At 43.8% G+C, this 21,058-nt stretch overlaps 1 protein-coding gene across 1 annotated transcript; it reads left to right on the forward strand.

Moving 5' to 3' along the window:
- Nucleotides 1-9,538, forward strand: LOC130387862 (CYFIP-related Rac1 interactor B-like). The gene is made up of 11 exons (XM_056597158.1): nt 1-131; nt 3,388-3,461; nt 3,982-4,103; nt 4,310-4,415; nt 4,635-4,771; nt 5,424-5,501; nt 5,725-5,844; nt 5,952-6,031; nt 6,195-6,321; nt 6,753-6,823; nt 7,524-9,538. Exons 2-11 carry the CDS (start codon nt 3,389-3,391, stop codon nt 7,591-7,593), a joined length of 984 nt encoding a protein of 327 aa, XP_056453133.1. The 5' UTR covers nt 1-131; nt 3,388; the 3' UTR covers nt 7,594-9,538.
- Nucleotides 9,539-21,058: the final 11,520 nt, after the last annotated feature.

The raw sequence follows: 21,058 nt of genomic DNA on the forward strand, positions 1-21,058 counted from the left end.
GGCTTGACGCGTTTCTGTATTTTCCGGGTTGAACCAACATGTATAGAACCAACGGTACGACACACCTGGTTGACTGGTGATAACGGAGACTTACGACGTTGATCCGAAAGGATTTTGTGAATCTATTAAAGGTGAGCAATCACTCATCCCATCTTTTCGGTGCACAGTTTTCGTTTGGGTGGTTTGGTTTAGGGGGTAAACTTTAACGGCACTCCGACTGATGCAGGTAAGTGGGGGGCCGTGCAGGTGGGCTGGCTGCCTTCAGGTACCGCGGGAGACCATCGCTCATTCTCTCCGTTTTCACTTCGTACGGATTTGACCAAGAAACGAGTTTGCGTTTACGGTTGGAAAGCGAAGGGTAAGCATGTACTTTATGTTACTGGATGGACATTTACCCAAACAGTAAAGAGCTCTTGGACAACTTGTGTCCACTTGAACCGAACTAATAACCGAACCACGAAGTAGGAGGAAAGTGGCCGAACGCCTGCCGCCTTTGTACGCTTCCTCTTAGCGCATATAGGCCCAACTTTCATAAACAAATTTGACACTTCCTCATTTAAAAAACCCCGCATTGGGGCTGAAGTTTGACTGGAGAACGACAGGCTTGTAATTATGTGCCAGTACGCATGCGTACACATAATCACAGAGTCTGGCCTCCTGGGCGTCAATTCATTGCAGGGTTTGTTGAGTAGCTAAAATGCAAAAAGTGGAGGAAGGTTTTGTGTTAAGGATGACATGGCCACTTGTTTAACTCTGAAAAACAGAAGTGTGTGTGTGTGTGTGTGTGTGTGTGTGTGTGTGTGTGTGTGTGTGTGTGTGTGTGTGTGTGTGATTAATAGCAAACTCATATTTTGGCAACACAAATCAGATATCATGTATGGTACTTTAACGACCATACTGGTCGTGGTGCTGAACGACATGTGATGGACATCTGAATCTCTTGACATTTTATGGAATTAAAGACCTTGTATGTTGTTGGAGTTGGATGTCAGAGCAGCCCCAATCTACCTGCAAGTCACTACTCCACCCATCTCCCTCGCCCACACAGGTACTGTGTCAAAGTTCCCTCAGGCTGTTAACCTCAACAGACGAACATTCAAATGCTCGTTTCTTTTAGTTTTTTTTGGTTTGCATGTCTGTCCTACAGCTTCTCCATGGAGACCAGATTCACGCAGTTCTGTGAACACAGAAAGCGACAAACCACCATGTTGTTCACTATCAGGGGTCAGGATATGGGTTCCCCTCTCTCTCGAACCCGCTGCCAGGGCTCAGGTGCCGCGGTCCGTTGTTGATGCTTAAGTCCTCTGTTCACTCGCCTCATGATCGGTTTGGATTTTCTGTTCGTTTTTTTAACGGAGGTAATTCAATACTGTTTACACCAAGCAACACTAAACATTTATTGTTGCTTCAGATCATAGCAACTGCTTTTATCCAAAGCGACTAGTGGCTAGATTGTTATACGCAGGTTGGGGATAGGGCATGGTTCTCCAGGATGCCTATGGGTCTTCTGTGGACATTGGGGTTTGAACGCCCCTAAACCACCACAGCCCCCTCCTGTCCCCATCTTGACCGTGAGCCTGTATGATGACGAGCACCAGACCTCTCTGGGTTCTTGTTTGGATTCGAGTGCTGAATCCTGTTCTGACCAGGTGTCGTGCATTGGATAGACCTCCAGTGTCTGGTGGTCTCACCCGGTGATGACATGCATCTGGGGGTCCATTGTGGCCCATGCACAGCAAACTATGTAGATGAAGATTTCGGAATATGATTATTTTGGTTTCGTTCTCACCTTAAGGAGGAAAATAAAAAAACATTGTTTTGAGTTTTTCCATGTGTTGTAAGGTAATAATGCAGCCCAAAACAATGTAACGATATGTTTGATTCATTGTGGTTTAAATTTGGAATCCACTCTAGACTCGATGCTACAGGAAGTGCTTACCACTTCCTGTGTGCTGGGTCGTCCTGCCATGGTTGGTTTTCTTGTGACTGCTTCAGTGGGTGTTTATGCCAACACCTTAAATTATGTTTACTGTTATGATATGAGGATGTCTTCAGACATTCACAAACATCGTGTGTGTGTGTGTGTGTGTGTGTGTGTGTGTGTGTGTGTGTGTGTGTGTGTGTGTGTGTGTGTGTGTGTGTGTGTGTGTGTGTGTGTGTGTGTGTGTGTGTGTGAATAACATGACAATCAACACAAATCGGATATCATTTTTCAGTTATGGGACTTTTTATTGACCATACTGGTGGTGTTGAACGATATCTGATGGACATCTGAATCTCGGGTGTGTGTCTTTACTGAACATGTCAAATCTTGTTCATGTCAGTGCTTGGAATTTCTTGAGTGCTATCGCCCTCTGGAGGCTTGTCGGTGTGTTCCATCAGACAGGTTATTAACTCTCAGAGATTGCGTTGAAAGACCATGGTGTTAGTCTAGCGGTGGACTCCTGCCGTGTTGACCAAACTGTGTTGTGGTCTAAAGCTGCTCCCGCCACAGTCATGGCGGGTCGTTTCCCTGTAGACAGTGTCGGTTTCACTACCTGTTGTGGTGTGAGCCGCAGGCAGCTCGTTCTCAGTAGGAGTGAGCTGCTGGGAGGGACTGGATGCTGCCCTGCTGAAGCCGCTGCCCGCGCCTCGTCCCTTACTGCGTCACTGAAGGGACCAGGGCGCCCCTCGGGTGTAATGTTGTGAAGGATGTAGGATTAAGATGTGTCCATATTTGGCTGTGAATTCACGCCAATTATTATTATTTTTCTTAAAGTCTTTCATTGTAGATGCACAGAACAACACAGTCAGACTAGGCATTGACAAGTACCGATACTTATTAAGGGCATGATATACTAGAAGATAAAATGTCCTAGATAAAAATAAAAAAAGGCAAGATTTATATTTACTAGAAAGATTATTACAGGGTAGTAATTTTATTGTCAAATTAAACGTGTCAGTCAATAATATTGAGATGCTTCTCGCATTGGAACTGACTCTGGGAAACAATCAGTACTTGAAGGAGGCCCCAATATTGCCATCAATATTTCTCTTTCTATTGTCTTTAAATGCATCCTGTTATTTGTAAGGATAAATCTGCCTACCAGTTGGCCCAGTCGATCAGTCACTGTAGTGTCCTAGGTTAATTGAGGGATCCAGTCATCCTGCAATTCACTCTCCACCCAGCAGAGGGTAGCATTAGTCATTTATGAGAATGGGTTGATATTGGGAGGAGACGTACTATAATAATGCTTTATGTTGTGGGATGTACCAGTATAGTAAACTGTGTGTGTGTGTGTGTGTGTGTGTGTGTGTGTGTGTGTGTGTGTGTGTGTGTGTGTGTGTGTGTGTGTGTGTGTGTGTGTGTGTGTGTGTGTGTGTGTGTGTGTGTGTGTGTGTGCGCAGCATGGGGAACCTGATTAAGGTGCTGAGCCGAGACATCGACAACAATGGTGGAAACTTCTTCCTGGACTTTGAGAGTAAGACACACTCATGCAGACATTGACTCCTACACGCATACATATGCACGCACAGAAATGGGCTTGCACATGCACACAAACACACACACCCCACCACCGCTTGGTTGAGCTCCATCTAAAACAATAGATCTACAATGTTTGTGAACCAAAATGGTGCTGATCTACTGATTCCTGTTCTATATAGGCCAGCTCTGTGTTGACGATCTTATATTATGTTATATTTATATTTGTATCACTGACTCTATGTAGACCGGCTCTATTTAGACCTGATCTGTGTAGAGCGGTTCTACTTAGACCTGATCTGTGTAGAGCGGTTCTATGTAGACCTGATCTGTGTAGAGCGGTTCTATGTAGACCTGATCTGTGTAGAGCGGTTCTATGTAGACCTGATCTGTGTAGAGCGGTTCTATGTAGACCTGATCTGTGTAGAGCGGTTCTATGTAGACCTGATCTGTGCAGAGCGGTTCTATGTAGCCCAGCTCTAGGTCGACCATGTCTTTAAACCCTGGTGCTCCTCCAGATGCGCAGCCCTCCCCTGCGGAGCGGCAGGTTTGGGAGGAGGTGAACGAGGTGCTGACGGAGGCGCTGGTGGTGCTGACGGAGCTGCAGGCCTACAGCGGGGCAGGGGAGGAGATCAGACAGGTCAGACAGGGGCTAGAACTTGGAGCATCACGAGCGTTACCAGGGTCCGTCTGACGCCGTCAGGCCCGGGGACCTAAAGAGAGTGTGTGTGTGTGTGTGTGTGTGTGTGTGTGTGTGTGTGTGTGTGTGTGTGTGTGTGTGTGTGTGTGTGTGTGTGTGTGTGTGTGTGTGTGTGTGTGTGTGTGTGTGTGTGTGTGTGTGTGTAGGCCATCCAGCGGCCGGGGGAGGAGCGAGTGCAGGAGCAGGCCTGGGCGGCGGTGGTACCCCTGGTGGGCAAACTGAAGAAGTTCTACCAGTTCTCCCTGAAGCTCGGTGAGTTCCCCCCCCACCCCCAATCCTCCTCAGCAGGATTGACTGACAAGGCAAGAAACGACCGCCAGGGGAAACCGCTGCTTTCAATTACAGTATTAGAGTAGATGCCTGTCCAAGAAGACTTTGACCAGAGAGAAATCCATGTGGATGTGGCCTTAGCTGTGAGGTGGTTTCTGGGGGGCTAAGGCGATGTTTCCTGTGTGTGTGTGTGTGTGTCAGAGTGTTCCCTGCGGTCCCTCCTGGTGGCGCTCACCCGGTCGGGCAGCTCCCCCACGCAGCACCTGGAGCAGGAGCAGGCCCTGGCCCGGCAGTTCGCCCAGATCCTCCACTTCACACTGCGCTTCGACGAACTCAAGGTCTTCCTCTCTCCTGTTCATCCTCACATCGTCCTCCTCTGCTGCTCCTCTTCCTCGTCTTCATCCTCTCCGCTTCTCTTCCCCATCTCCTCATCATCCTTCCCCTCTTCACCCTCACATCATCCTCCTCTGTTCTTCCTCCTCCTCATCCTCTTCACTTCCCCATCTCCTCATCATCCTTCCCCTCTTCACCCTCACATCATCCTCCTCTGTTCTTCCTCCTCCTCATCCTCTTCACTTCCCCATCTCCTCATCATCCTTCTCCTCTTCATCCTCACTTCATCATCCTCCTCTGCTGCTCCTCTTCCTCGTCTTCATCCTCTTCTCTTCCCATCTCCTCATCATCCTTCTCCTCTTCATCCTCACATCATCATCCTCCTCTGCTGCTCCTCTTCCTCGTCTTCATCCTCTTCTCTTCGCCATCTCCTCATCATCCTTCTCCTCTTCATCCTCACATCATCATCCTCCTCTGCTGCTCCTCTTCCTCGTCTTCCTCTCCTCTACCTGCTCCTCCTGCTCCTCACCTCTACATGCACGCACACTCACACACCAGCCGACTCTCGGCTCCGCGGCCGGCGCGTGTACCCGGCTGCTCAGCTCCGGCCCTGATCCCCCTCCTGGCCCCCTGCTCACGTTGCATGCTCTCCTCCAGATGACCAACCCGGCGATCCAGAACGACTTCAGCTACTACCGGAGGACCATCAGCCGCATGAGGATCAACAACCTGTCGGTGAGCCAACGCACGCAGACGCACGCGCCCAAAGTCGAAACACTATTGATGGACAAACACATTCTATTTTTATTTTTTTGTTGTCATTTATAATGGTCAATCTGGTCTTGTTGTGTGTCCCTTGTTCAGCATTTTGTATTGCCCTTTTTGCACAAACGTATAACCTCTTGTTCGGTGGAATCTGGATGCCTGTTGGTCTCTATAAATAAACGCTTTGATACAGCAGGCGGATGAGGGGAATGAGGTCAACAACGAGCTGGCCAATCGAATGTCTCTGTTCTACGCCAACGCCACGCCCATGCTGAAGACCCTGAGCGACGGCACAACAAAGTTTGTCTCGGATGTAAGTAGAGGCCGCCCGACTCTGCTATGAGGAAGTCGACATACTTTTTGTAACAAAACATTGCAAAGAAGGCTCATGAGGCCGTTTTTGATTGGTTGGTTGTGCAGAATCCGGAAGTGCCGATCGAGAACACCACGGACTGTCTGAGTACGATGGCCTGCGTGTGCAAAGTCATGCTGGAGACGCCGTGAGTCCTGCCTCCGTCTGTAGGGGAAGAGAGAGTGAAGGCTTACTTTACAGGTTTTGGGCTAGGCTTGTCTAACTTTACAGACCTGCACTCAAGATAAACTATGGAATTACGTGTGTGTTTGTGTGTGTGTGTGTGTGTGTCACTGCTTGTGCGTATCCAGGGAGTACCGTAGTCGCTTTGCGAGTGACGAGACGATACTGTTCTGTCTGCGCGTCATGGTCGGAGTGATCATCCTGTACGACTACGTCCACCCTGCTGGAGCCTTCGTGAAGACCTCCGGGATAGACGTAAGTGCACCCCCAGATACTTCTGCTTTCGGCTCTTGTCTTACTTCTTTACCCCCCAAAAATGCAGCCAGCGATGAACGTGGTTTTGCATCGAATAAATTATAGATTAAAAAAGAAAAAAAAAGTTCATTACTTTAAAACATTAACAATACTGATCTCTGTAAGACTTGTATCTTTGGTAATTTACAACTGATGCATTATGTGTAGTCAAGTCAATATTGTTGTTATCTTGAAGTGTTTACCGATTTTAAGAGAATGTCGGTTGTTCCCCGTTTGTGGAACCAGGCTAATGTCTGGAAGGATTTCCTTTTGTCTTTGTTTCACTTCAAGATGGAGGAAGTGAAACAAGTGAAACATATCCATGTCTGCTCAATGCAGACATGAATATGAATTTATCGTCCAGATGATATGACCGTAGGTTTGTTTTCCAGATGAAGGGCTGCATCAGAGTCCTGAAGGATCAGCCTCCAAGCAGTGTAGAGGGCCTCCTTAACGCCCTCAGGTCAGGACCTACTTCACCTGTATACCTTTGTCTGCAACACCCTCACCTGCCACACCCTCACCTGCCACACCCTCACCTGCCACACCCCCTCCAGCCACACCCCCACCTGCCACACCCCCACGGGCCACACCCCCACCTGCAACCTTGTCTATGAATTGTTCAATGCCAACAGATCCTTTGTCCTGTTGACGATGTCACTGCAGTTTGTCTCAAATGTTGAAACAGAATCTTGGATCCAATTTCATTGTGTATCTTTGACCCAAATATGTTATTTATGATTATAATGCGGCATTCCTGAATACTTTATCATGATTGGTCAATGAGGTTAAAAGTGTGCGTTATCTTTCAATAAGGGTAAACTACTGCCTTTTAACAGTACCATGTCAATGCGCTACAAATCCAAACCTGGCACTCCAGTAGAACTATCTACCAGTTTCCTTGAACACGCAAATCAATATGTAAGAAAGCACCCCAAAAGAACATTACAATTTCAGCTGATGAGTCGATAAAATAACCAATACCTTTTTATAGCTGAAGGTAATAAATCTCTAGTAGATGCGGGATAAATCCCGGCGGGGTCCCGTTGGTAGAGAATAACATACGATGGGGGTTGTAATGTGGACGAGGAGAAACGGAGGGAGCTTACCCACGCTTGGGGGGACACGGTGTGGTTTATCCTAACTGCCCTTCTCCTCCCCAGATATACCACCAAACATCTCAACGATGACACGACCTCGAAGCAGATCAGAAACATGCTGCAGGCTAATTGACGAAGCGACCCAAGAAGAGTCTCTGACGACTCCTCATTTCAGGAGCTTTCTTTTCATCATATCTACGGTCGGGCTGGGCGGTGAAGAAGACTTTTGTATCGTAATATTTATGCTGAACTTTGAAATGGATACATATCCATGCCTCGAAGTTCAGTATGATGAACCTGATGGCCTCATTCCATAACTCTAGTAATTTAGTGTTATTACTCGTATTATTATATTTGTGTTATGATACAAAGCAAATACGCATATGTTAAATCCTGTGATGTCATCATCCCATTGAAAGACGATAAACGATAGCATTGATTATCGCCCAGCCCTTCTTAAAATATTTCTTTGTTTTTATTTCGTTTTTTTAATGTTCCAATGCATTTCACAGGATCGGGATGGTGAGAGTATTTTGTTTGTAGTAGTACTCGTAATATCGTAACTCTCTGCATCCCGTTTGCTTGCGGTTTGACAATCCCTCTGCTTATTTTGACTGAACGCTGCTCAGACATAGCTAGCTGGCCGGCTAGCTAACCTGCTAAATCCTTGCATGACAACGTTTGGGGGCCTACATTGCTGTGCTAAATATGATGTAAAATATTAGATTTGTCGGTTAGGAATTTTTCTGTCTTTCTCGGCCCGCTATGACTACTAAAAAAATGAATTTGCCAATCCCATCAATGCCGAAACAATTTGCCTTTGGTTGCATGGTACTTTTCAACCCAGTCGCATGACTGTTTGTTTCTTGAGCTACATCCAAAAAGGTATGACATCATCAAACTGCAGGGCCATAGTGGACCGAACAGAAAATGTTGCGGCCACAAGCCGAGCGCACGGTCATGATTTTTACATTCCATTTTATAGTGAACATGTGGACGCGTTTTATATTCTTACCCTTTTTTCATTACTATTATCCCTTTCCGCCAATTGTTCCTCTAAAATTGTAATCGATACAATTCCTTGCCAACAACGGGTTTAGGCTTGGAACTCAACTACCAACCAACAGGCTCCGTCTTTAACTTTAACTAGGAAATGGGGGTAGGGCTGTATTGTCGTCAGGCATGGGGAGTACAGTCAAGGGGAAGTTTTTGCCAGTTCGCAAAATTTCGCTTTAATAGCTAAAATCATATGCGCATCTTTTTTTCCACCGATGGGAATCGGTTTCTCTATCAGGAAGGGGTGTACAGCTCTGGGGCCATTTGTCGTTTTGTTTTAGTAACTTCGGTTTCTCTTGACTACCTCTTTGATAACCAATTACCCTGGAGTCGAAACTCGAAAAACACTTCATGAGGTTTGAAGAAGTAAGGCACCACCCACCATATTTACGAAAAGAAAAATTGGCCAGTGTATTTGGAGTCATGTTGAATAGTTTGTTGAATATTGACCCAGGTTCTGGTTGTATACTGGACTTGAAGACGGAAAACTTTTGAGTGCTTCATTATAGAGCTTCTGTAATGTGACAGATTTCAAAGTAAAACATGCCTATAGGGTGGGACCAACGGACACGTGAATCATTATGTGATTCTCTCCTATTCTCCTAGCAACTGTTTTTATTGGTTGGAATGGGATGCCTTGCCCTTGTGGACTTGATGCTATCAAATCAGATAAATCTAAAATATTTTTTTTAAAGGAAGAGGAAGGTGATGAAAAATAAGGAAAGGGCATAACATGGTCGAAATTGGTACAATTTAATTTGATTATTCTCTTAACTAATGTGTAAACCGGGACTGACCGAATGAAGAAAGATTGCTATGTATTCTTGTTCATTGTCACTGGAATTATTGACTGTTGGATACAACCAAAAAGCCAACAGTTACGGCTATTAAAGTACAATTTCTATCCGTAAGCTTTTAATGTTACCTTAAGTATTGTATTTTAATAGTGTTTTTTTATGAATCTGTTTTGCCCGTTTTTGATTTATGTATGCCAAATAAAGTTTTAAATTTTTCACTGTTGAATTCTCTTTCCTCATTCCTTTCTGGCTACTTTGTTATATGATTATATATTATATGAAGATGTTTTGTGGATGAAATCATCCCATGGGCTTCTATTTGGATAGTTTATCCAGTGATTAAAAATTATAATCACTTGACAGGTCAGCAGTCTTAAACGTGATTGTGAATTCTACTGAACAGACAGACCATTTAAAGGCTCAGGCCAAGTCCGACCTAATTGATTCTCACTGTTGGCGATTACCTGATAGAAATCAATACGACAAGAACGCATGGACCAAAGAGCGCTTGTTTTAGTCAATCTTCGGAAAATTGTAGTTTCACACTAGAGACGCTAGAGGTCCGCATTACCCGCCGTCGAGCAATGACGTCGGATAGGAAGAGTGGAGTCGAATCAGAGCCTTATGTCCATGATCAGAGCCCGTCTCATATTAGACATTCTCTGGTCGAATTCATTTTAAACAGTGCTGTCTTTTCCTATGTTCGAAAGGAAGCACCTTTCACCTCTCCTTGACCCGATGACGTTTTCCTCAAGGAAAGGAGGCATACATTTTAGGAGATTTGACTATTCGTAGAGGCCCCTGGCTTTCAAAACTCGCAGTAGTTTCAGGAAAACAACTTCCGCCTGCTTTTCTGGGCATTTGCTCTCAGTTTGCTCTCGAATAATTGCGGACATAAGACACTCCCCTCGTGCCTGGTGCCCTCTGCCAAATGCATATTAAAAAGAGACGCTTTTGTGAATTTTCACTTCAACACCCATCATGTATTTTTTATTTTGAATGAGGGGCTAGAGATTGTTTAATATGAAACTACAATTGGCGACCAAAATCCATTGGTTTCAGAAAATTCAGCACCTTTGCTCCTCAGCCTGCATCAATAAGGGGACATCCATTGCGTCGAATTGGACTACGAAGAACGCAAGCGCCACTTGGAATGGCTTCCTCCTTGTTGACGAGGGGTTCACCTGAACTTGATGTGATTATAACGAGTTCCGCCTGATCTTCTCACGTTTCGTTGATAAATGCGGTCCAATGCAGACGATCTGAAACTCGCCTATTGTAGGCTATATATTGGCCCCGCCGATGGGTGCTCTGTCCACCAGAGGGCGGTCCATCCTACAGCTGATATCGAGACGCCATCAGTCGGTTAAGTTTGCTCTAACGAAATGTTCTTTTAAAACTTTGAATAATATATTATATCGATTTTTGTTGAATGTTTTGTGAATTGGTAGTTTATTGCTGACAGTCACTATGACTAGCTTTTAGCCTTGGTTAGTTTAAATCGACTTGTGTAGGCCTATGTCAACCATCAATAGAGTGGCGAAGTCCGCCCCTTCTGGTAGAGCCCATGGGACCTATGAGATCGAAAAATTTGAATGGGTTTCAATTGAGAGAAAGTAATTATCTTCTGGTCCCAGCATTTATATGGCCCGGATTATGTTTTTGGAGAGATTGTCGGTCTTGCCCACCCCAATCGCAGGGAGCGTGACGTCAGATACGAGAAGTGTATTTCTTTCGTTTTCTCTACAGCCTTTAACTGAACAATTGCACAAACGGTCAAACTCTTGACATGAAAAACTATCATTTAAATCCACAAACAACATAGGCCTATGTGAAATCCAGGACATATAAAGACTGGGACCAGGAAAGAATTGCTTTCCCTCCATGGAAACCCATTCATATTTTTCGATCTCATAGGTCCCACGGGCTCTCCCATGGGAGAGCTGCATGCAGATTCAAATATGCTGAATAATTAGGTTTATACATGGCTAGTTATAAATCTACGGAGCCCCTCAGGGGTCACACCGTTCCCTCGGATTCCCAATCCGTGCGCATGAATCTGTTTCGTTCTACGCAGCAGAAGTTCCCCATGAAGCGTTTTGACGGCTTTGTGACACAGGCTTAATGCATGAGTAGATATGGCTAGATATGATATATTTAAGATGAAGCCAAACATGCTTTATTATTATTATTATTATTATTATTATTATTATTATTATTATTATTATTTTGAACAAACATTCAAATATCATCATTCAAAGTAGGCTACTCAACAAAATAGAAGAAAAACAATGTTTTAACATAACAATATTTGGTTTACTATGAACAGATATATAGGCTACGGAGCCCCTCTGGTGTCACTCACATAGTAAGTGTGTAGGCCTACATTTTTGTTTTAATCCGTTTTGTAAACCGTTCAATCGGATTCCGAAACAGTGCGCACGGATTTCCCAATCCGTGCGCATTTGGTTTGTTCTGCTCAGCATTGTTTCCCCATGAACATTATTGGGGAAACATCTGATTATCTGATTGGGACCAGCGTCCATACAGTATGGATGACTGAATTTAGGGTTTATCTTTTCACATGTACAGTTACGTTGGCTTGACCATCCTGTTAAAGTTAGGGCCTTCTCGTGTGCTAGTTGTAGCATGACGTAGGCCTAAAGCACCTCAACCACTGACATACTATCGTGTGGGCATAAACTACTGAGAGTAGGCTATAGGCTATCGCAGGGGTTTTCATAAATATTTTGTCAAATGCATAATATCTGTTCATTGTAGGCTACACCAAATATTGTTATTTTTAAAAATTGTTTTGAAGTTATTGTTGAGTTCTTTGAATGACGATGATGTTTCAATGTCTGTTAAAAATGACTTATGTCTGACTGAAACACCATGTTTGCCTCATATATCTTGGCCTTCTTTTGCTGTGTACAGTAAGCCATCACGATGCTTCATGGGGAATCCCTGCGGGGTAGAACGAACCAAATGCTCTGAATGAGTTGAATGTAGTTCTGAAGAAGGTTCTGAGTTCAGGTAAGTCAGTTTAAAACCTGAAAAGGCAAACGCATGTGGTAGATCTTCAAAAAAAACACGTTTGAAACACGAGTGATGCACAACAGAGATGACCATGAAGAATGTTCAATTAATAATTAGGGTATTTATTGATTTTAAAAATCGTAAAAATCATGCTGAAGAATTGTAAACAATCATTCCAAATATGCAATTTGTCCCCTCACAGGTCAGTTCAAGACAGGTGGTGACGTTTCATAAGAACAGGTGATGAAGTTCTAAACATCATTAACATACACGTATATAGACAATAAAAACATTACAATAAATACAACATAAGACGATATTCAAGAAAGAAAAAAGTGAATCAAGTTCGTGTTGTCCAGATGGCCCCAGTGGGCTCAAGACTGCGGCCATCATGTGGACGCGAGGTTATCTTTTCTTAGACCTATCTGTTTCTCCCTGTAACCTGTTACAATATGGTTGTTGCGAAGCACACATTTCATTTGTAAAACTAATTGGTTAATAGCTAGAACACTTATTTTTATTGGAACAACGACTCAGAAAGGCAAACTGCAATTTCACGTTAGTGCTGTGTGGAGGAAGACAGGCTGGGATCCACTCTCGGTCCGATTCCGAGTCTTCCGACCCTATCGGCAGAGCTTTGACGTAAAGCCAGACGAGGCATGGAGCGGGGTTTTGAGCAATGCTGGAAGTTAAAGCGTGTCTCTATGGCGGCGCCGGTGTGAGCGCTCTGTTTGGAAACTTGACCAAAATAAGTTTCAATGAAGACAGTCCTTTTAACATTAAAATAATAAAAATGGTTTTGTACATTGCGCAAAGTTTCAATGAAATTGCACTGCAGCACAAACTATATTCAAGAGCAAGCGAAGGAATGCATTTGTGGATAACGCATCGCCAGAAAAAAAGAATCGTAATTGGATCATATAACCCGATTAGCAGCTGTTATTATGAGAAGGAATTTGATAGGGGGAGGAGTCGCAGAGTTGTTTTTTTAGGAAAGAGATCGAGGCGCTGGCGGTTAAAATAGGTTAAGAGGCATATCAATAGGCTATAGCCTATTTGTAATAGTAGCCTACAATTAAAGGTGAAAAAGCGTTTCAAATAATATCAAAACAGTAATAGACACTGGTTTTAGGCTAATTAATTAAAGAATAATTATGCTAAAAACGTAACTGCTACGTGTGTGTGTTTTCCCCCTACTGTTTGGTGTGCTGTTCCAGGTACCACCCTCCCCATCGGACTGATCAGACACACCTGCAGCCCCTCAGCAATCAAGTGGATTGCTATAAAGCTGCAGGGACGAGAGCAGACGTGGCCAGTGGGCCAGATGGGCGAACAGAGTGGGGTCGCTGTCGGTCGCTGTCGGTCGCTGTCGGTCGCTGTCGGTCGCTGTCGGTCGCTCGCTGTCGGTCGCGAGTCGGAGCTACGTGGGCTCTTCGTCGTGGCATTGCTCCCTTAGTGGAGGGATAGTGTTGTTTGTTGCTCCCTCAGTGGAGGGATATTGTTATTGGTTCTTTCTGTGTTGATTTAGGACTCAGTTATGTAATAAATGGTATATTGGTTGAAACCCTGCTACACTCTTCTGTTCTTTAAACACCCGGTATTATATTCATTCTTGCCCCCCCCCCCCCCACGTAGGCCTATTTTCTAAATTTTGTATTTCAATTGGAAGTAGGCTATTTGTCGTGTCACTAAGCATGACTTCCAAACTATTCTGTCCGGGAGCGTTCTCCCTAATGTCCCTTATGGAGCTCCGTACAGATATAATTGTCTTAGAACACTCCCATTCAGAATGCATTGGTTTACATTTCGTTCTGTGTAACACGCAAAAAGTCGGACTATCGTGCTCTGGTACACGCTTCAATAGATTAACGTTCGTCCGCAGGAGCACGCAATCGCGCACACACACACACACACACACACACACACACACACACACACACACACACACACACACACACACACACACACACACACACACACACACACAATCTCTTGAAGGCAGACTCAGAATCTTGAGCCCATTTATTAGGGAACAGGTGTTATCAGGATTCCATCACTGCATTCCCAGAATCCTGCATTGTGAAAGTCTTCCCTTTTTTTTTTAAATGTACAATGGCATTTTATTCTACATACAAAACAACCATAGTATTTTTCAGGAGTCCACGACCACCCTGCCCGTTTTGACACACAAAAGTAATTTGACACTTCTGGGATGAGCCAATGATTCATCTGTTTGGAAGGTTTTGTTGGAGACAAACAAAGAATCTTCAGGCAGCAGATGTGACAGCTGTGACTGCTCTCTCTCTCCTTCGTCTGCTTGGTCCTCTGTGTTTGCCTACCTGCAACAGGTAGTCAGTGGGCGGGGCTGAGAGGCTTGTCAGCTGATGAGGTGCACGTGTAGGTCTGCCACGCAGGCTTTAGCCAGTCTCTCTCTCTTTCCACAGAGGCAGGTGGGCTTGGGTTCTGTTTAGGGTGGTTCCTTAAGGTTTTGGACCTTTGGATTGGTTCCATGTTTTGTTTTATGTTAACACTATTCAACATCCCCACAGCACACTTTAGACTGCCCATATACATAGGCTAGTCGAAAGAATTGTGTGTTTGGTCAGTAGTTCAGTTGGTTGGTCACATATGTTGGTTTGCTGTTCAGGTTTGGTTTGTTGCATTTTGTTTGGGTATTTCCAACATGGTAAAGATGGTTTGTTGTTCCCAGTATTTGTTTTGTCTGTCTGGGTAAGTTTCCTCCGTTCTGGCTCGGTCGGTCCTTGTGATTTTGGTACTGGTTTTCTGTCCAAACCATATAATCGCACATTTTCTAATCTTCCATACGCTACACTAATCCCTTTACAGATTTCATGATACTTACTTTATTCTAATAAATAACTTTATCCCTTATCATGTGTGGATCCCGATCTTTGCTCTGACCCGAGCCTCGTCTTAATGCAGCCAAGGAGATGGATATCAACACAATGGGAGAGTATTATCAATAATTATTCGATGATTGTGTTGTACAATAAAACACAGTAAAGATTCAATATGAATGGCAAAATAAAGAATAAAATATGTGTTGGGCAAATTATAGAGAAACTGAGATTATAGATTTCATATCAAAAGGTGAAGGGCTGAAAAAATTGAAGAAATATATTTAAGAAATATAGGCCTACTCAAAGCCCAAATCATTGATATCATAACCTATCCAATATTAAAGAAATTTGAATTTGAATGGTAACAATTCCGTCTGGTGTTAAATCCTCGTTCTCGTTTTGAACGTCTCACTCATGGCCGATCACAGTGTGTTCTTTCTGATTAGCTCTTATTGAGATCACCTGTCACGCACCCTTTATTAAAGTTGAACACAATGGGTTTGGTTTACTTTGCATCGGCCTGTGTCAATCGAGGTTGAGTTTAGGGAGTGTTGAAAGTTTTCGATCTAGATTGCAGATCACTATTGTCACTTTATACAAAGTGGAAGCAAGCGTTGTTGCGTGTTTGTTTTTGTGGGCATTTGACTGAGCAGCCCAGACCAATATTGCTACCAGCATGGCACTTCGAAACAGACCACCGCAGTGAGTAAAAGTAATTTTCCTTTATTAAATGTTGAAGTTTTTGGGCTGTCTCCTCGGACACAAGCCATCAGTAACCCTGCTCTTTGCACCTTGACATGCATGTTGCCGCTGTTTGTTAACCTAGCTTTGCTGCTTTGTATCTTGTGATGTGTGTGTTTTTCTTAACAGGTGTTAGATGACTGACAAGATCTATGGGGGGGGCCCCTTTGGGCCCCCCCATACCAACTTAGTCTTCAAAAATCTAGTGCCATGGGACTCCAGTGTCTTCAAAACATCCTCGGAATACATGTGTATGAATGGTCCACCGAAGGGTTGATCTGGAAGCCACCACGGTCCACGCAGTAATCTGCTGCGTGGGCCGTAGTGGCTTCCAGAGCCATCTTTCGGTCTTGGTCAGGATTTGTTAGTTCTCCTTCAATGTAGCAGGCTATGGGTTTCTGAAGAAGCCTGCTTTACGTAGCATTGGAGTACAAATATTGTGCAAAATGCTCATGTAATTGCACTAGCACCTGTAGTAACCTGTAGATTAGCTTAGTTTAACGTCATTCCGTGCTGTCTGTCAAATGTGTGGGTTACTTTAAGTCCACAAGGCCCTCTGGTAAACCACGTTGGAACACCCCTGGACAAGGTGATTAGTTACTGGGTGTGTGCTAAAGTTTTGTTCAATTTTTCACTAGTTGGTTAAGGTTTGGTAGAATTGTTTGGATGCTAGCGACGTGATGGCGCATGTACAAGAGCCTACCGTGGCCAGGCCACAGTTGCGACGGCCACGGCCAGATGGCCTAGTGTGAGTGCAACCTTGATTGCATTTGTATACTGTTTACCATTGGATTTTTATGCAATTTGGCTTAATTCATCCGCAGTAAAGCTGCATTTGACTATTCCAGGGTCGTTTTGTACAGGCTTTCAATTGACCATGTTGACTAGTTTGTGGGAAGTTTTTTTTTTTTTTTTTTTTTTTTTTTTTACCCTTTCCCCTTTTTTTTTTTACCCTCGCAATCCAACGGTTGTGACCACTTATGCAACTGGGCTGTGAACCTTGCAATTCTAGTTGCATATTTGTACACGCAAGCTTGTCCATTTCTATCGCCATCACTAACACTAGCTTCAGCATTTCCTTGTAGGCCATTAGCTGACTTGTGTATTGGAGCGATGATTTGGGTATTTTAAGATGCTTGAAAACCTAAAATAAAGCAAAATGCGTGTCTGGTGTGCAAGAGCCAATTTGTAGGCTTGCAGTAGTCGAGGAGTTGCCGTAGGTCGTAAGCCATCTGGAGGTTGTGGCAATGGAGGCTTGTGGTAGATCTGCCATCCAAGAAAGGTTAATTATTCTGAAGCATGATTAATAGTTTAGTAAATTGAATCTATTCATATAGAACTATAAAATCCAAGACTACAGCCAGTAACTTGGATCGCAATATGTGGAAAGTATTAGTCTTCATTTGTAACAGAATAATTAACATGACTAACTGGGTTTCTTCCATTTTCTAACTAGGGGGACTTGACTGGTGAGTCTACTGGATTAATCAGTAGCGGTACTTTGCCCAACAGATTTGATGGCATGACTACAGGGTGACAAAGACAATTATTCACTGCCTATCAAAAGAGACTTCTAAAACATATCTGAGAGCACCATATAGAACAGTTCCTATACTTTTTGTATAATTTGGTCATGCTGCAAATTTACGTTTTGTAGTTGCTCCATATTTAGTTTGACAGCCTCACCTGCTAGAAAAGTCTATTCAAATCAGCTAAATATAGTGAACTAAATTAATAGCAATGAAATGTTGTCACTCATACTAATGGCAAATACCCTCTTTCAGTTGGTGGTTCAACACTGATGTCTCTAGGCTTGAGGGAGAGCTCACAAGTAAATTACACGAATGTCCTGGAGCAATTGGGAATACACTTTTATTTAGTCTACCTGACCAGGGACAATATATCAACATTTCAGGTATTCTGTTTGGATAATGTGCAAAACTTGTGGCTTCACTAATAAAAAAAATTAACAAATGTATTTTTCTTAATGTGGTTAAACTATTTAAAGATTTGTATGCAAAATATTTCTGCTCAATTTGTGGTCAATGAAACTCTGACATTTTTTAATTTGATAAAACACAACTAGGGTTAAAGGTATTTGCTTTGGGCATCTTTTGATATTTTTAGAATCTAGCTCCATTGCCGTTAGAAATGGTGTCTCCCAGTACTGCAAAGTGCTTCCACAAGTTTAAAAAAGAATGGGCAGAAAAGGAACTGCCAACTAAATCTATTTAACATGGGTAGAAAGTTTCCATGGAAGCTCTTGGCTGCTGGTTCCCAACACAGCTCCACTGTTAGCCTGTGACCTTGCGTCTAACTTTTTTCGACTTTTGGTGACTTTCACAAGAGAAATGAACTGGTTAATACAATAAACAAGACATTTCATGGTACCATTTTGAACTGTTTGTGGATATTGCATTAAATCTGTATGCTTGAAACTTTTCAATAATGCATATCAACGAAACAATTGAATGAAATATAGTTCAAGCAATTTGTGGGACTTGGCTGCTTTTACATTATTACTCATTTTGGGGGTTATTTCAGTCTCTCCAACCTGCAGGTCGTGCGAAGAATCATGTGAATGGGAATATTCTATAAATGTCTTTATCATCTTTCGTCTCAACACTTCTGCTGCAGCCGCTGTTGAAGCGTATGAGTCCTTTGAGACCCCCTTTGATAAAAGGGGTTCTCAAATGTTTACCCTCAGTCACCTATTGCATCACTTCCTTTAGGGCTAGCTACTCATATTGTTAGTTATCACAGACAATTTTAAGTAGAAACGGGTGGCCAAAAGCTGTCATTTGTTAGTTATCACAGACAATTTTCAACAATGAATGATCTGTACGGAGCTCCATAAGGGGCATTAGGGAGAACGCTCCCGGACAGAACCTTAGTTTGGAAGTCATGCTTAGTGACACGACAAATAGACTACTTCCAATTGAAATACAACATTTAGAAAATAGGCCTACGTGTCCCTGATCACGTTTCAATGGATTAAATAACGTGACAGTGTCACGTATTTTCGTGAGCCCATACCCGTTCTTCCATGAGTATACTTAAAGGAAGTATACTATCCGCACTATCTACTACGTTATTTTTTCAGATGTGAGTGCTGTTCCAAATCGAGTAGGTACTCTGTGGTGCACTAACCGGAAATTACGATCACGACTGCCGCCGTGGCTACTCCCCCGCAATAATCATCCCGCTTTGAACGGTGAACTCTTTACGTCTAGCAGCTATAAAAACTATAAAAACTGCAAAATGACTATTAATGCAGGCTATGTGGAAAATGCGCCGACTTTGGCTCAGCCTGGCTCCGCCTCTTCCGCTACGTAGCTAAGATGGCTGCCGTTGAGTACGGGGAGTGTCCTTCGATCCACACTTCAGGGTTAGCCCGTTTTGAGGACGGCATCCGGGTCCTTGAAGTATACTTCTTTTCGCCGGATCTTACTCAAATTTTGGCTAGTAAGTACGGACAGTACGGGTATTGGAACACGGCACAGGTTCGAGCGTGTGCATAGGTTGAATTGCGTGTATCTCACGCCGAATGCATGAGACATGACAGAGCCCTGTACTTACGTGACAAAAACCAGCACCGCAAACGTTCTCTCCCGCTTGAGATGACGTCTTTCTTTATAGGTTCATGGGTCTCATTCGCCGATTTCCCATGCTGATATCCCCGAAGATTCTCGGGCATCTTCGACAATTTGGCTATAGATTGTCTCATTACACGCTAAATTATATAATTATAGCCTAATTATATATATAGCCTATACATATATATAGGCAATATATATAATCAGGCAATATATATATATATACATATAGCATTTGTGGTTTTGGCATAAACATAACTAGGGTGCACTGTACTATCTGCGCACACCCTTTCTCTCGCTCTCTCTCTCTCTCTCTCTCTCTCTTTCTCTCTCTCTCGTACCGTTTTGTGGAGCACGTTAATTGTCTTAGAACACTCCCATTCAGAATGCATTGGTTTAAATTTCGTTCTGTGTAACACGCAAAAAGTCGGACTATCGTGCTCTGGAACACGCTTCAATAGATTAACGTTCGTGCGCAGGAGCACGCAATCGCGTGATACCGGGTTGGCTATTACCCTTGCCTTTGTCGTAGTGGTTGTCGGATCGGATTTGTGCAATTATTTATTTACTTTCATATATTGTATTTTTTATTTAATGTCTATGTTCTTATTTAGGCTAGACGTTTGAAGTTATGTTCTAGAATTCCTTTGTCTCAACAAACATTTCAATGTAAAGTTGTCCTAACATATTGTGCATAATAGTTTCTATATCACTGAAGTCGTTTTTTGATTGATGGATGTGAACTCTATAATAATGTTTTATTTGATATACGCGTTCAGGCCTTCTCTTCTCTCACCACAGATCAGAGTCTCTCCATTTTCCACCATACCTCGGTCGTCAGGGGGACGACCATGCTGCTGTTTTGATTGACAGCTCCTCATCAGTGCTGGGTAACAGGATGTGGTGCTCTGAGATGTTTGTGGTCTGCAGCCGGTGGAGGTGGAGCTGATGGAGGAAACAGATGCAGGTCTCAGCTAATACAGAGAACCTGAGCTCATCTGATCTCCGAGCAAAGACACAATCACACGCACGCACACACACACACACACACACACACACACACACACACACACACACACACACACACACACACACACACACACACACACACACACACACACACACACACACACACACACACCAACTCCACTGCTGCTGGGGAAGGAAACCACCAGATATGTCGTTCTGATTCACGTGACACACAGGCACCACGCCATTGGTTAAACTGGCATGTCACTCAAAAGCAGCCCTCGAAGTCGGCCCCTTGGGGCGGTCGGCTGGCGTTGAGGACCTATTTGAGGCCACCCTGGTTCACCTTGGTCTCAGTGGCAGCCCCTCTCCTCAGCTTCTCCTACAGACCAGATGCTTCTTCTCTCTAGGGCTGCCTGGAGCTCTCTGTGTTTAGGTGACAGTTTCCCACCAATCACAACTCACCACACATCGGGTTTCGTCCACCCCAGAACACGGATGCTCATCCATGTGCTCTTGTCCCTACAGCGGTGGTTGCC

The sequence above is a fragment of the Gadus chalcogrammus genome, chromosome 8 (genome assembly GCF_026213295.1).
Source record: "Gadus chalcogrammus isolate NIFS_2021 chromosome 8, NIFS_Gcha_1.0, whole genome shotgun sequence".
In the NCBI taxonomy this organism is placed as follows: Eukaryota; Metazoa; Chordata; class Actinopteri; order Gadiformes; family Gadidae; genus Gadus; species Gadus chalcogrammus.